This window comes from Mandrillus leucophaeus, unplaced genomic scaffold (assembly GCF_000951045.1).
Source record: "Mandrillus leucophaeus isolate KB7577 unplaced genomic scaffold, Mleu.le_1.0 Scaffold1477, whole genome shotgun sequence".
Lineage (NCBI taxonomy): Eukaryota > Metazoa > Chordata > Mammalia > Primates > Cercopithecidae > Mandrillus > Mandrillus leucophaeus.
The window spans coordinates 37,650-53,519 of NW_012101451.1; the positions used below are offsets into that span (position 1 = coordinate 37,650).

General features: G+C 38.1%; 1 protein-coding gene and 1 pseudogene across 1 annotated transcript in view; one reads left to right on the top strand and one right to left on the bottom strand.

The window, feature by feature from the left end:
* Nucleotides 1–15,870, top strand: part of LOC105535542 (leucine-, glutamate- and lysine-rich protein 1) — a 67,647-nt gene that overhangs the window by 6,707 nt on the left and 45,070 nt on the right. Inside the window, exons 2-3 of the mRNA XM_011974658.1 lie at nucleotides 7,163–7,240; nucleotides 7,584–7,787. Coding sequence (XP_011830048.1) covers nucleotides 7,163–7,240; nucleotides 7,584–7,787 — 282 coding nt within the window. The remainder of the gene's footprint in view (nucleotides 1–7,162; nucleotides 7,241–7,583; nucleotides 7,788–15,870) is intronic.
* LOC105535549 lies at nucleotides 2,381–3,806 on the bottom strand (annotated as a pseudogene).

The following is a 15,870-nucleotide window of genomic DNA, read 5'->3' on the forward strand; positions in this document are numbered from 1 at the left end:
ACCTGTAATCCCAGCTACTCGGGAAGCTGAGGCACAAGAATCTCTTGAAACCGAGAGGCAGGGAGGCAGAGGCAGTAGTGAGGCAAGATCACACCACTGCACTCCAGCCTGGGCAGCAAAGCAAGATTCTGTGTCAAAAAAAAAAAAAAAAAAAAAAAAAGAATTTTGAGATGGGTAAATTATCCTGGATTATGTGGGCAGCCCTAATGTAATCACAAGGGTCCTTATAAGAGGAAGCAAGAGGGTCAAAGTCACAAAAGCAGATGTGAGGATGAAAGCAGAGGTTGCAGTGATGTGATCTGATGATGGAGGAAGGGGCCACAAGACAAAAAATACAGGTGAGCTCTAGAAGCTAGAACAGGTAAGGAAATGAATTCTCCCGTGGAGCCTTCAGAAGGAACACAACCTAGTGACACCTTGATTTTAGGACTTCTGACCTCCATAACTGTGAAATAATAAATTTCTATTGCTTTTAAACACTAAGCTTGTGGTCATTTGTTACAGCAGCAATAAGAAATTAAACTGGCCTGTGTTTCCTGAAGAGTTTCTGAGAAGTTTGGATTCATAAGGCGAGCAATGGGAAGCCTGGGGAGAATGCTAAGAGAGTAATCTAATCTGCATTTTAAAAGGTCACTGTGATTGCTACTTCAAGAATGGACTGGAGTAGGAGTAAAAGCGGTATCAGGGAGTCTGGGTGGCAGGCTGTGCATTCATGCAAGTGAGAAATAATTATGGTTTAGCCTAAGACTGTAGCATGGAGATGGAGAGAAATATTTGTCAGAGGTCAATCTGATTTACTGATACAGAAAATGTGACTGGGAAGCAAGGAGACTGGAAGTGAAAGGAAAGAATAAAGATGGGCTTGAGCCTTTTTTCATCAGGGGAGACAGTTGAGAGGCAGCAAAGTGCAGTGACTGAGAGTTCACACTCCAGGTCCAGACTGCTGGGGTTCAAATCCCAGTACTACAACTTAGTAGTTATGTCAACTTGGGCAAGTTTCTTTTCTCTTTGGTCTCAGTTCCCTAAATCGTAAAATGGAAATAAGGGCTTATTTGAGGAGTGCACAAGATACATAATGTGTTATTTATTACTCTCATCATTGTGTTTGTTCCATTTATTGAAGTGGGAAATTCTGTGAAATAAACAGATATAGGAAGTGGAGGAATCAAAAACAATGCTTTTGATTTGTTAGAGCTAAGATGCCTTTGAGACTGCAAAGTGGAAATACCAAGGAGTTAGTTTAAGAATGGCTGTTTCATATAAGCGAGTGGAGTGGCATATAACATCACCTTTCAAAGTGAGGGGAAATAGGCAGTTATTTTATTTTATTTTATTTTATTTTATTTTATTTTATTTTATTTTATTGGCAGAAGCAGCAGGGACCTTTCTGAAGGTTTACTCATAGCAATTGAAGAGAAAAGATTACCACTATTTGCTAAGAGTAAAAGAAGGAATGCAATGCTTAAAGAGATGTAGGCATTCTTTCTGTTCCATCCAATTTCTCCGTCCTAATGAAGGTGAAGATAACAACTGGGTAATGAAGGGTAGACCATAGAAAGACTGGCTTAACTGGTGTGGGGCAGGGGAAGGGATCATGCTGAGGGGACTTCCTGGGATGGTAGGAGGCTTTTAAAAAATTGCAGCCCAAATTTATTATCTACATAGTAAAATAACCGCTAAAAGGAGTTCTTCTGTCCCTGCTTCTAGATTTGGAAAAGTGTACATAACAGTCTGAACATATAGTGAAAGTTGTGGTGGGGCTGCTGAATCTCAAAGGGATTTGTAAAAGAAATATTTTTGTTTGATTTCAAAGCAAATGTGTAAAACTTGGAAAATGCAAGGATATAAAAAAAAGTCACAGTTACATTTTGATTTATTTTCTAGTCCATTTTCCTTTTTTAAGTAATTTACATTTTATTTTCTTATCATTAAGTTCACAGTTCAGTTCCCAGGCAACATAAAAGTGAATGTTTTACGTATAAGACACCTGCATGTAATGTGATAACATGGGGCTTTGGGGTTTTTTTTGTTTTGGGGGTTTTTGGAGCCACTATGATTTACTAGACTATTAAAAGGCCATCACACAATTTAAAACTATGCAGTCATAACAAGGCAATCTTCAGGCAATTAAAAACAACGAATTGTTGAACCAATCTGGGAGATCTACTGAGTAATCTGGCCTTTCAAGTAATGTCAAGTGGAAACCCTGTTTTCTCTTTCCATCTGAGGATCATTAAAAAGAAAAAACAAACGTAAACCAAACCAAAAACCACCTGTTCTGACTGAAAGTCAGGATTCAGGCCATGTGACTTGGAGGCATACTCTTCAGCTGGTTGGCAGAGGCACTATCACTGCAACATGTGCAGGAGCACCAAGAGGTCTACCTCCATGCCTGCGGCCCATTGTGCAAGCTCTGGAAAGTTGCCTGCTTCCCAAAGCGCTGCCGCCAACAGACAAAGGCCTCCACCACCTGCAAGTGCACATTGTGGAGATGGTTGGACTTATAGCGGTAGATATCTATCTGGAACAGTACCAAAGACAGCACCACGGGCTTCCACTTAGGGCCCAGCCTCTGGGCCAGCTGATTAATCTGCCAGTTTGATGGGGAGCTGATGATGTGCGAGGGGATCCCAGTCATCGTGTCACCTGCAGGCAGCTCAGTCATGGCTCTTTCCCTTGCTTTCTCCAGCTTCTCCCTTACCCACGAAAATTCCTGTAGGAAATCTAGGGAAGTATCAAATGCTTTAGGACCCCTGGAAAGTAGGCTATTCAGCAGTAGTATTTTCTTGAAGCTTGTGGCTTGATCTTTAATTTCTTGGACGTGGTTTTCTGTCAAGATTCCTTCCTGGTAAAGGTACTGGAGAACCAGTCCCTCCACCAATGCCTCTGCACCCAGCTGCAGGCACAGTAAGCAAAGCACTTGTTTGTGGCCTCAGTCTACAATGATGTATCTTTGAGGGGAAGGGAACTCTAGTCCATTTTTCTAAGTAGTATGCATTTTTAACATAATTGGGAATATACTTTATGCATTGTTTTGGTTTGTTTTTGTTTTTGTTTTTGTTTTTGAGATGGAGTCTCACATTGTCGCCCAGGCTGGCGTGCAATGGCGCGATCTCGGCTCACTGCAACCTCCGCCTCCCGGGTTGACTCGATTCTCCTGCCTCAGCCTCCTCAGTAGCTGAGATTACAGGTGCACACCACCACGCCCGGCTAATTTTTTGTATTTTTAGTAGAGACGGAGTTTCACTGTGTTGGCCATCTTGGTCTTGACCTTATGATCCGCCCACCTCGGCTCCCAAAGTGCTGGGATTACAGGCGTGAGCCACCGCACCCGGCCCCTTTACTGTTTTGCGAACTTTTTGCATAGCGATATATCCTGGACATTTTTCCATGTCATTACTTTATACAGTTATGGAAAATTGTTAAATGGCTACATAATATTCCAATCTATGGACGAACCATAACTTACTAACATCTTGTTTTTAGAGCGTTCAAGTTTTTTATTTGTATAAGTAAGGCACTTGGAAAATTCATGTAGCCAAAACTGTTAACACACAGTTATTTCTTTAGTGTAATTTTTGCTAGAATCAAACTTGAATATTTTTAAGGTTTTTAATGCCTAATAACTCATTGTCCTCCAACAAGCCTATACAGATATGTAATCTCAACAGTGTTTGTAAATACTCATTTCTCTGCTTCCTGGACAATACTGGGTATTATAACTTTTAAAATTAATAAAATTTGTACCTCTGCATTTCTAGCTCCTTGTATTCTTTTCTTTGTGACTCACCTGAGCCTTTGCCCATTTTTCTAACTGTATGTTAATATTTTTCTATTTCTTCTTGTCTAATGTTTTATTTGGAAATAACTTCAAACTTACCAAAAGTTGTAAAAATAATAATAGTTCAAAGAGTACCCAGATAGTCTTTACCTATTTTCACCTAGTGTTAACATTTTAAGTCATTTACTTTCTCTCTCTCTCCCTCTTTACTCTCCTTCTCTTCCTCCCTCTCCCTCTCTCTCTGCACACACACAGACACACACACACACACACACACACAAATTTTTTTTTCCTGAACCATTTTGAGGATAAGTTACATGCAACATAGCCCTTTACCTCTAGATACTTCAGCCTACCTAATCAGTGTCATAAATTTGCATACAATATTTTAATCTACTATTCTTACTTCAATTTTGTCAGTTGACCTCATAACATCTTTTATAGCATTTTCTCTTCTAGTACAGGATCCAATCTGGAGTTCGTCTACTCGCATATCTCTTTAGCCTCCTTTAGTCTAGAATATTTCCACATTTTGTCTTTGTCTTTTAATGACACTGAATTTTTATGAATGCAGAACCCCTCACACTTTTTAAAAATAAGAAATTCTTCATTTTGTATTGGTCTGATGTTTTCTCTCTATTAGATTAAGGATGTGTATTCTTAGCCAGAAAACCACATAGAGAGTGATGTGTCCTCAGGGCATCACATCTGGAGGCACATGAAAACCATTTTCCCCTAACTGGTGATGTTAATTTTGATCACATGATCAAGATGTTGCTCAATTTTTCTACATAATTACTGGGGGTTTTGTTCTCTTTCAATTAATAAGAAGTCTAGAAGAGACACTTTAAATGCATGTAAATATACTGCTTTTCACGAAAATTTATCCTTAGATATAGCATCTGTTAATGATTTTTGCCTGAACTCAGTTTTACTATAGTGATTGCTAAATGGTGACTTTTTAAGATTCCAGATCACGCTCCCTTTTATTAATTAGGCCTTAGCATTCTACTGTAAGCAAGATCCTACCTTCGTCTATTTATTTATTGTACAGATTCATCAATTCCTGTCTTTTAATGGCTTATAATTTATTACTGTACTGAATTATTGTGGTGCTCAGATTGTCCTAGGCTTAGTAAGTAGAAGCCCCTTCAAACTGGCTCTTCTGACATTAGAATATTATCTCATCATCTTTTGTAAACACTTTGTTACTTTCTGGCATCACAAGATATTTCAGATATACTTACTTTGCCCCAGCCTTGAAATCAGTTATTTCTATGAGTAGTCCTGGTTCCTCTAATAGGGAATGTTGATAGAAGCCCATATCTGGGTTCTGAATGTGCTCGTGTGCTACTTGATTGTACTGATGGCTCATGGGCATATACATATGTTAAACATATCAAATTACACACTTTAAAGATGTGCAGTGTGTTATACGTCAATACAATACCTTAATAGAGACATTTTTACAAAAACAGGGTAGTGGCAGAGAACATTTTTTTTTTTTTTTTTTTTGAGACAGAGTCTCACTCTGTCAGTCACCCAGGCTGGAGTGCAATGGCACAATCTCGGCTCACTGCAAGCTCTGCCTCCCGGGTTCATGCCCTTCTCCTGCCTTAGTCTCCCGAGTAGCTGGGACTACAGGCGCCCACCAACAAGCCTGGCTAATTTTTTGTATTTTTAGTGGAGACGGGGTTTCACCGTGTTAGCCAGGATGGTTTTGATCTCCTGACCTCGTGATCCACCCGCTTCAGCCTCCCAAAGTGCTGGGATTACAGGCGTGAGCCACCGCGCCTGGCCGGCAGAGAACATTTTTAATGGCTTTAAAATAAAAACAAAGTTAAAATATAGTGCTCGGAGATAAAACTTAGATAATAAAGCTCTAAGGAAAATCAGTGATTACAATATTATTCATGAGAATGGTTACTTTTAGGGAGCGGGGAGTTGGCTATGATTGGAACCAGGGACATAAAGGACTTTTAGAGTAGCTGGTAAGGTTTTATTTTTTAACCTGAATGGTAATCACCAGAGTATTGTTCTTATAATAATTTGTTATATTATATAATTGTTTTATGTACTTTTCTGTATCTTACAATTTTGTTATATTTTACAATAAAGAAGTTTAAAAATAAATGAATATTGTGCATGTTCACGATGATTTTTGCGTTATTACTAGAAATTAAAGTCATTCTGCAAGGAGGGCATTGATAATCTTACATATTTCATTGTGTAATTTACAAGCTATTTTAACATGCATTCAGATTGTGACTTAACTAGTTAATGAGTAGTCTGAATACGCTTAAATTGGATATTAAATTTTTAATATATTAACCTTTTGAATGTTACAAAACCCAATCATATAAGATCAAGGCAAAGGTTTCTTTCAGTTTTAGATCTTTCATTTGGTTCTTTTTAATGGTTTTTATTTCCCTGCTGAGATTTCTCATCTTTTTATTAATTAGAATAGATTTTCCTTTATGTCTTTGAGCAGAGTTAATAATTGCTTCTTCAGAAATCTTTGTCTGCTCATTTCAATATATGGATCATCTCAGAGTCAGTTCCTATTAACTGTCTTTCTCTTTAGAATGAGTCACACTTTTCTGAATACTTTTTTACTATGTTCTGGACATTGTGAATGTTATGTTATGGAGAGTCTGGATTCTGCTATATTTCTCCAAAAAATATTGTCATCGTTGTTGTTGTTGATAGTGTTGAAGTGGTGTTGCTTCACCTCAAATGGCAATCTCTGTCCAGGATAACAGCTCAATCTCAGTTCAGGTCTTTTTCTTTAACTAAGCTGCTTGGAATCTGCTTAATACATGTGTAGTTCAGGGGCAGAATTTATATGGAGTATTTGGGACTCTCTTTCTCTGGCTCTCCCCTTTTCAGCATTCTTTCTTTACTTTCCAACAGCTCTGGTTGCCCCAAATACCATGCCTTCTGGTTCTATGAGCCAGAAAGACTGAAGATTTCTATTTAGTTCCCCTGCAGTGTGCTGACTGGGGGCTGCCTTCAGGCTTAAAATTATTTTTAATAACCCAACCCCATGCTGTCACCTCATTCCAAGTGTCAGCTTTTCTCCAGAATCTCCCTGCTTTTGGTCATTTTCCAATACCTTCACATAGGTATTTTGGTGTTTTGGTTTTATTTGTTTTTGTTTTTTAATGTTGTGCAGAGTTTATACTTTTTATTTACATGCAAATAAGTCTGACAGAAGCTTTGTTGGCCAGTATAGAAGTGAACTGAATGTTTATTTCTTTAAACAAATAATAATATGAAGTTGTTAAAAAATTTCTTCTATTGATGAGTAAAATAATGCTACAGAAAAACACATACTTTATTTTGAAATCATATATTTGAACTTCTTTTGTATTATTTTAGGAATAAATCTAATGAAGCTGATGACTGTCAAAGAGAACTTAGAAAACTGAAGTTTGAATCCGTTATTTCTGAGTCACAGTATGCATTCCCAATTTTTAAATTTATATTTTAATAATTGAACTTAAAACTGTATTTAAGTAATGTTTTATTTTAAAAGACACTTATTTTTTATTTTCTTATTATTTACATATACAATACCTAATTCAAGCTTATATTGTCTTGCAGTTGGTTATTGCTGTTGCCACTGCCTAGATGGGAAAATTTTAACATTATAGAACCATTCTTTTTTTTTAACATTTTTAATTTTTTAGAGTTACAGTTATAATCTATAATTTCAAATGAGCTCTTAATACATCTTTGATAAATATAAAATGTAGTATATAAAGCATGTTGGTGGGGTTTTTTTCGTATTTCTTTTTAGGCATACTATGCTGCTTAAGGAAAAAGAAGACTCTTTAATGACTTGTCAACAAATATATAGAGCATTACAGGAAGAGCTGACTGCAAAAGAAAAACAAGAAGAAGACATAAAGAGAAGAATTAACCTTGCAGAAAATGAACTGGAGATAACCAAAACTCTTTTGAATCAGACAAGGGAAGAGGTTTTAACCCTGAAAAATGAAAGGTGCAGTTAACAATAATTTCTTACAAAAACATTTTTGTTTAAGTTAGTATTCCATATATATTTGAGACATCAGTGTCCGATATATTATAATAGTGAAATCACAGGAATAAAGATATATTTCTCCTACAAGGTCATTGCATCCCACTACCTCATTTTACAAGTGATTAGACTGAAGCTCCAGTTGGTTATGTGACTTGGTAAAGTTGCAGTTGGTGAAGGTAGAGAATGAAGCCCAAATTGCATTTGGTGTCAAATTTTTATTGAAAAAAAAATCAGACCATGTGTGATACTTATATTACTAAATTTCACCTGGGTCAGTGATTGGTAGATTCTATCATTTTTCCAACAGAAACAACTTTTTATATCACTTTTTCCTTTAATTGGCTCCTACTTTTCTTCTCTCCTCCTTGTCTGTCAGCACATCTTGTTGGAGGATATGGCACAAGCAAAGATACCTCCTTAGCTGATATCGAGGATACTAAGAAGCACATTGGTCCAGGCTTCCAAGATACTTTTGTTTACTTAATTTGTCTTTGAATTAACCTTATCTTTAATTAATATTTCAACCTTGCTTTCTTTCTTTTTGTTTTCATTTCCCTGCTATGTCTTTGCTCATTCTTTCTGAATCCTTTTGTTTTAAATTTATATCTGATACATAGCACAAATCTTGGGGTTTTTTTGTTTGTTTGTTTCATTGATTTAAAAATCTGGGCTTCTTTAGGAGATTATTTCATTTACATTTACTGATATAGTTATTATATTCGCTAAGAACACAAGTTTCATAAGGGCAGGAATTTTTGTTTTGTATCATTTTCTGTGCACAGAAGGCACATGATAGGTTGTTTTTCATTCTTCCTATCATTTTTATATTTGTTTATATTTTATTTTATGAATATAATTTAGAAGAGTTACAATCTTTTTTTTATTTCCTCTTTGCAAACCTATTTGCTGAGTCTGGGGAGTGGGGCCAGAGGAGTGGGCAGCAGTTATCTTAGAATTAGATTTTTTTGTCTCAGAACTCTTTCTTGCCAACACTGTTCCCTGGGCATCATATCTGTTTCTACACCAGGCAAGAAGGAAGTCTGTGTAGTTGATAGGGAAAAAGGCTTATCTCTCGTCCTTCCTGGGATGATTTTATAATTACTTATATTCTATTGAATAAGATTAGCAACTGCAGAGCTGATATCCTTGCACCATTTATTCTTTACCCTTCAACACCAAAAGTGTACTTTCTACTTACATGACTATTCCACCCCACCTCCTTTGCCATTTATTAGAAGCTGCAATTTTATAACAATGAAATGTATAAGAGCCAGGCTTATTAATAAAAAAGGAGTGCTAGTTGAAAGATTGAGCATGTGTAAGCAAAGATAAAATCTATATATGCTAACGTATATAGTCAGAAAGATTAAAATCAGTTATATATTCCATACAAAAGACACACATCATACATCTTTGAAAAGACACCATGGAATAAATAAAAATTTTCAAAGTATTTGGTTTAAAACTTTGGTTATCTGAGCAATTCCTATATTACCTAGAATATCGTATTTCCAATGATACCAGATTAATTAGGCTTAATTGTTTAGTCAGATGAATGCTGTCTCCTTCACTGAAGTCATTGGGAAGAACCTGTCTTTGTCTAATTGTTTCTGGAACTCTTCTCCAAGGACTGGCTTAAGCACACATTTTAGACTCTTGTCAGTATGACAGATCTTTACCTGTTAGGAATACCTTTGCTATTTGAAACAGTCTCAGATAGGTCCGGTGAAAATAAGTCCAGTGAATATGGTGGGAAATCAATCTAGGAAATACTATTGGGGATCAAAAATGAGGTAAATTTTTCCCTTTTTTCTATGCTTAATAAATTATCTCTGACTACAGTTGAAGAAGGGAGTTTTATGAATGCTTTAAGGATTAGTGACCTCAGTAGAATATATATAGAGCTTTGTTGGGGAATTGCTTTGAAATAGCATACACTTGGATGTGTATGTTTTGCCATGTTTTTTAAAAAAAATTATGACTGTAATCTTACCCTCTAAGTGTTGAGTGAGAAGGACAGTTTCTATCAGCTTTCAGATAATAGTGACATCACTGAACTAACTCCTATTCTTCTTCTTTTCCTTTCTCTTTTTTTCTTGTATTATTGCCCTTGTACCTTCTTTATTCTCTCTGCTTTAGTATATCCAGAATATACATTTACTTAGTAATTGGTGACACGAAGTTTACAGACATGATGTCTGTCACATAATAAAAATTAAAATGACAGGCACAGTGGCTCACACCTGTAAGCCCAGCATTTTGGAAGGCCAAGGCAGGCAGATCACTTGAGGCCAGCAGTTTAAGACTAGCCTGGCCAACATGGTGAAACCCCATCTCTACCAAAACATCAAAATTAGCTGGGCATGGTGGCTCCTGCCTATAATCCCAGCTACTCAGGAGGAGTGAGACTCTGTCTCAAAATAAATAAATAAAATTTTTAAAAATGTCCTTGTAGACCAGTAGGTTATCATGTAATCATAGGATTACTCCTAAACATAAGCTTTACCTTTTTAGTTTTTCTAGGCTACTTTCATATCTTGCTGCCTTGTCCTCTAACCGCCCAGAGCCTGCCACACATATCCATTCAACAAATATTTGTCGAGTGAGTGAATAAATGAATGGATTGCTTTGGGTAATTCAGCTAGTACCCTGGGTAAATAGTACCCAGCTTATATACCCTGGGTACATAGTACGTAGCTTATATTTTAAGGGTGGAGACAAACAGTAAAACAAAAAATGTGGAAAACTGACTAGAATAATTATAAATTGTGATAATGGCTATGAAGTAGTAGAAATTGATAGAAGGGGTGCGTGCTTTGGCCAGGGTGGTCGTAAAAGTGACTTCCAAGATGATACTCTGCCCCTTTGCTAAAGGAAGACAAGTGGAAGTCACCAGGCTAAGATCCAGGGGGGAACTTTACAAGCAAAGGACAAGCTTGGTGAGTTCTGGGAAAGGACAGCAGGGTAGCGTGGCTGGTGGCATAGTAAGTGTGAGTGAGGCAGGCAGGGTCACATCATGCAGGGTCTTGCAGGCCTTTGGGAGTTTGGGTGCTGTTCTCAGTGCAATGAAGACAAACCATTGAAGGGATTTAAGCAGAAGAGTGACACTGTAGAAAGATCATTCTCGATGCTGGATGGAGAAGGTATTGGTAATGGGAGCAAGTCAGGACATTTACTCTTTTGATAAAGAATTATATAGGTAGTGAAGCCTAAGAGATATGAGAAATATGAGAATCTCCAGCTCCTACCCCTGTCAGTTTCTGTTGGGTTAAGTGTCTATGTCAAGTGAGTAGTAGTAAAATAGCCACAGCTTACTCCATGGTGAGCCTCAGGGTTAAAAAGATATTCTGGGCCGGGCTTGGTGGCTCACGCCTGTGATTCCAGCACTCTGGGAGGCTGAGGTGGGTGGATCACCTGAGGTCAGTGGTTCGCGAACAGGCTGGCCAACATAGTGAAACCCTGTCTCTTCTAAAAATACAAAAATTAGCCAGGTGTGGTGGCGGGTGCCTGTAATCCCAGATACTTGGGAGGCTGAGGCAGGAGAATCATTTGAACCTGGGAGGCGGAGGTTGCAGTGAGCCGAGACCGCACCATTGCACTCCAGCCTGGGCAACAGAGTGAGTGAGACTCCATCTAAAAAAAAAAAAAAAAAAGATATTCTGAAGAACAAATGAACTTTGGAAGCTTTTGACATTACTGTCCAAATTTGTCTTGAAACAGTGGTCTTTTGGCTCCAGGGCAACCTGTTATTTGGTCTCTTTTCTAGCTCTGTTTTTGTTCTTTCCCCTTCCCTCCTGTGATCACCTGATAGCAGACATTCCTTAAAATTCACACTTGAACTTGACTTTCCTCTTTCCACTTTTTTCCTTTAGTAAACTGACCCTGTCTCAGCTTAGCAAGTTTGCTCTTGAAGCTTTGATTTGAAACATCAATGGGACTTTTAAATAAGAAATTTCCTTAAGCAGTTGGAGGTGTGAATGTCCCTCCAAAAGAAGCAACTGGACTCAGGAAACACTTTTAATATAGAGATGCTTGATAATACCATAGGAGATTCTGGTTCAGTAGGTCTGGGTAGTGCCTAGGAATCTGCTACTTGGTAAAGTACCAAACCACTGCTACGGAAGTATTACAACCAACCAGGCCACCAGATGTACTCACCAAAGGCCAGAGCTCAATTCACTCCCACTAACTGTGTGTGCTTTCATAAATCCAAGCAGTGTCAGATACACACCACCCTTCCTCCCTGACCCCTCAGGAGAGCAGAGCCCTTGCTGAGGTCACAAATTGTGCAGTTTAGAAGCTATGTAGTTTCAGAAGAGGAGGAAAAGATATAAAAAGCCAGAGGTGACCCTAGAAAAAAAACTAGCAGAACTTCTGAATTTGGAGAGATAAGGGAGTTTAGTAACTAGGAAATAGTTCATTGATTAGTACAAATCTATCTATTTGGGCATTGCTTTCTTCCCCACACTCAGCTGAGGAAGTGCTAGGTAGAGAAGAATCTTCAATGAAAGGAAAAGAAGTAGGTCTTCTCAGATCATGGGATTCTGCAGGTGGAGACAGTCTGGCCAGCTTGGTCACGGACACATTGGGACTGATGAGAGGGGTTTCCTTTATGGATGGAGAAGAATGCAGCAAGTCATAAGGATGATGCCAGAGAAAAGTGTGGCCATTTTTTAACTTCTTGAAAAGACAGCCCTCAGCTCCCATCCTACTGGGATACAAGGTCTCTGTGGCCAAGGCCAGAACTCTGCCCAGAACTGTGAATGTGCAACACTCCTTCAGGCATATTGTGGGTTAAAAAGGGTTCTGTGGGCTGATGGGGGCACCTAATTCCATCCTTAGGGAAAACTACTTATATAGTTAAAAATGTCCTAAATTCTCTATAACAAATGTACAAATATATTTTATGAGGACATATGTGTTTAAGCTTGAAGACTGCCTACATATAGCACTTGGAGAAATTCGCTTACGCACTACCATGTGGCCTACAACCATACAGCCGGAACACACACTGTTTATAATAGCTCTCATACCCTTTGCATTCCTAGATGCTGTATTATCTTTATCTTGGTAAACTCCAAGAAAAAATACAGAAAAAGACTTACTGTGATCAATTTGCCCATAACATGATGGGAATAATGAAGAGTGTTGTTTGAGGAAAAGCTTAGTCATAATAAAAGTTAGGTGCAAGTTGCTTATGTGTAAATTATTCTGAGATATAAATAATATACATATGCATCTGTTTGGCAGTCTCTCTACTTATGTATCTTAAATGCAGTTTACTAAATTGCCCCCATTTTCCCATAAAGCATAATTTTTAGGCTACAGGGAAGGATTTTATCCACTTCCTTCACCCCCACCTGCATTTCATTAACTTCTCTTTTGGCCTCTCCTCTCTCCATCTTTTTCTTTTTAGTCAAAAGCTATGAACCCTCACTGATACAGTTTGGCTGTGTCCCCACCCAAATTTCATCCTGAATTGTAGTTCCCATAATCCCCATGTGTCATGGGAGGGACCCAGTGTGGGTGATTGAATCATAGGAGCAGTTACCCCCATGCTGTTCTTGTGATAGTGAGTGAGTTCTCACGGGATCTGATGGTTTTATAAGGGGCTTTTCCCCCTTTGCTCGGCACTCACTCCATCCTGCCGCCCTGTGAAGATGGTGTCTGCTTCTCCTTTGCCTTCCTCCATGATTGTAAGTTTACTGAGGCCTCCCTAGCAATGCGGAACTGTGAGTCAATTAAACCTCTTCCCTTTATAAATTACCCAGTCTCAGGCAGTTCTTTATAGCAACAGGAAAACAGACAGACAATATACTCACTTCAGAAAAGTATACACAAAACCCAGCACATTATTTCAAGAGGTTCGTAGAGTCTCCTGTTTTCAAATATATGGCAGGACCTCATGATTAAACATACCTGCTTTCTCATTTTCTCTCTATCCCTTCTTCTGTCTCCTCTCTCCTTCTCTCCCTTTTTCTCCCCTCCCCCTTTCCTTTCTCTTTCTCAAGCTCTTTCACCTATCCATAGGTTTCACAATGAGGAGCCCTCTAAATGTTTCTGTAGACATTATCTTATCTTGTTTTCAAGGAACCCTGTGCACAATGCCATGCACCATTTTGTGAGGCTCAGTGGAAGGGCTAAGGGGGACAGGAGGCCAGCCTGGGCTCTGCTATCATAGCTACTTGCCAGAGGAAGGGGTTCACTTTTCTTGCATAAGTTTGTCATCCTTACCAAGCCCTGTGTCCATAGGTCTTCCCTCAGACCAAGGGAGCACTTTTTCTAATTCACCAACCCAGAAGAGAAGTCATTTCCAAATTTGCACAAAGTCACTGGCTAGCAACCACACTTGCCTCACTGGTGAAGCAGGTGTCATTTTCCACATTTTGGAGATGAGGACATTAATGTTAATTTAACTGAGGCTAAATTTCTTGCTCAGGGTCACATCATTGGCAAAGACAGAAATCAAGCTCTGTTGGGTCTGACCTTATAACTCATGTTCTCTTCTCTACCGTTTGCACAATTCCCTCAGTATTTGTCTTGAAGGGCTAAGTTTTGTCATTCTTTCTCAGTGTGACATCTTTCTGAACCATGTTGTAACACTGAGTCTTTAGGAGACTCACAGTCCTGCAAAAAATCAATGCTCTTTTTGTGTCCCTTCTCCTCTCCTCTCAATTTCTTGTTCACCCCCACCCCCTCAGTATTCTTCTCTTCACTCGATAAATATGAGATGCTGTCTTCTGCTTCCTAGTGCCTTGGTAGAATCAGAAGTAAAGCTATATCTTCAGATGGAAAATAGAATAAAAACAATTCACAGCTACTTTCTAAAATTGTAAACTAAGTGGTTAGTTATTTCATTCAGGCTTGTCATATTTTCATAAATTCTAGAAGCAATGACTAGTGATTAGCTATATCTAGTATTAGATATGAAAAAGGATTAAGAAGTGATGCAAGATAAAGTCCATTCTTAATATAAAAAGAATGGACTTTAGAATTAGGTAAACACAGAGTAAATCCCAACTTGACCACTGTTAAGCTTGGGCAATTAAAGCTTCTTTTCCCTATCTGTAATGTGGACATTTTAATAATAGCTATCTTCTTGAGAATTTTAAAATATTGTGCCTGGTAGGTTGTAGGTACTCAGAAAGTATTAGTTTCCTCTCTTTCATCTTTCTTTAGATTGCTAACCCCTTAAAGCACCATGTCATATTAATTTTTATTCCCTGCACTGGCCATGTAAGATATTCAGTAAATATCTGTTGAATTCATTATTATCTGCTTTACTCCTACAGTTGTAAAGATCAATCCTTGGAGTGATTCCATTTGGATGCTGATATAGTTAGGCTTTGTATCCCCACCCAAATCTCATCTTGAATTGTAATTCCCATAATCTCCACATGTCAAGGGAGAGCCTAGATGGAGGTAATTGAATCATGGGGGCAGTTTCCCCCATGGTGTTCTTGTAATAGTGAGTGAGTTCTCATGGCATCTAACGGTTTTATAAGGGGCTCTTCCCCCTTTTCTTGGCACATCTCCTTCCTGCTACATTGTAAAGAATGTGCCTTGCTTCCTCTTCATCTTCTGCCATGATTTGCCATAAGTTTCCTGAGGCCTTCCCCAGCCATGCTGAACTATGAGTCAATTAAACCTCTTTCCTTCATAAATTACCCTGTCTCAGGTATGTCTTTGTAGCAGTGTTCAAACATACTAATGCAGATGCTAATCTGTTAAAGCATTATGAAATGTTCTAAGTAATAATTGAAAACAATAAGTCTTATCAGGTTTTTTTCTCCAAGACTCACCTCTTTCTCTGATTTCCTATACATCAACAGCTCTCAGAACAAGAGGCTTGCCAAGCGTCTTATGTTATCACACACTTACTGCTTTTAACAGAGGCAGGAGTTATGGCAAAATCAAAATTATCTATTTGATTGACAATGTGAAGACATCTCTAAAAGAACAACTTGTGAAACAGAATTTAAAACTGTCATTTTGGCATTATGGTTTGACATTTGTTTGCAGTTATGTTTTTAACTGCAAT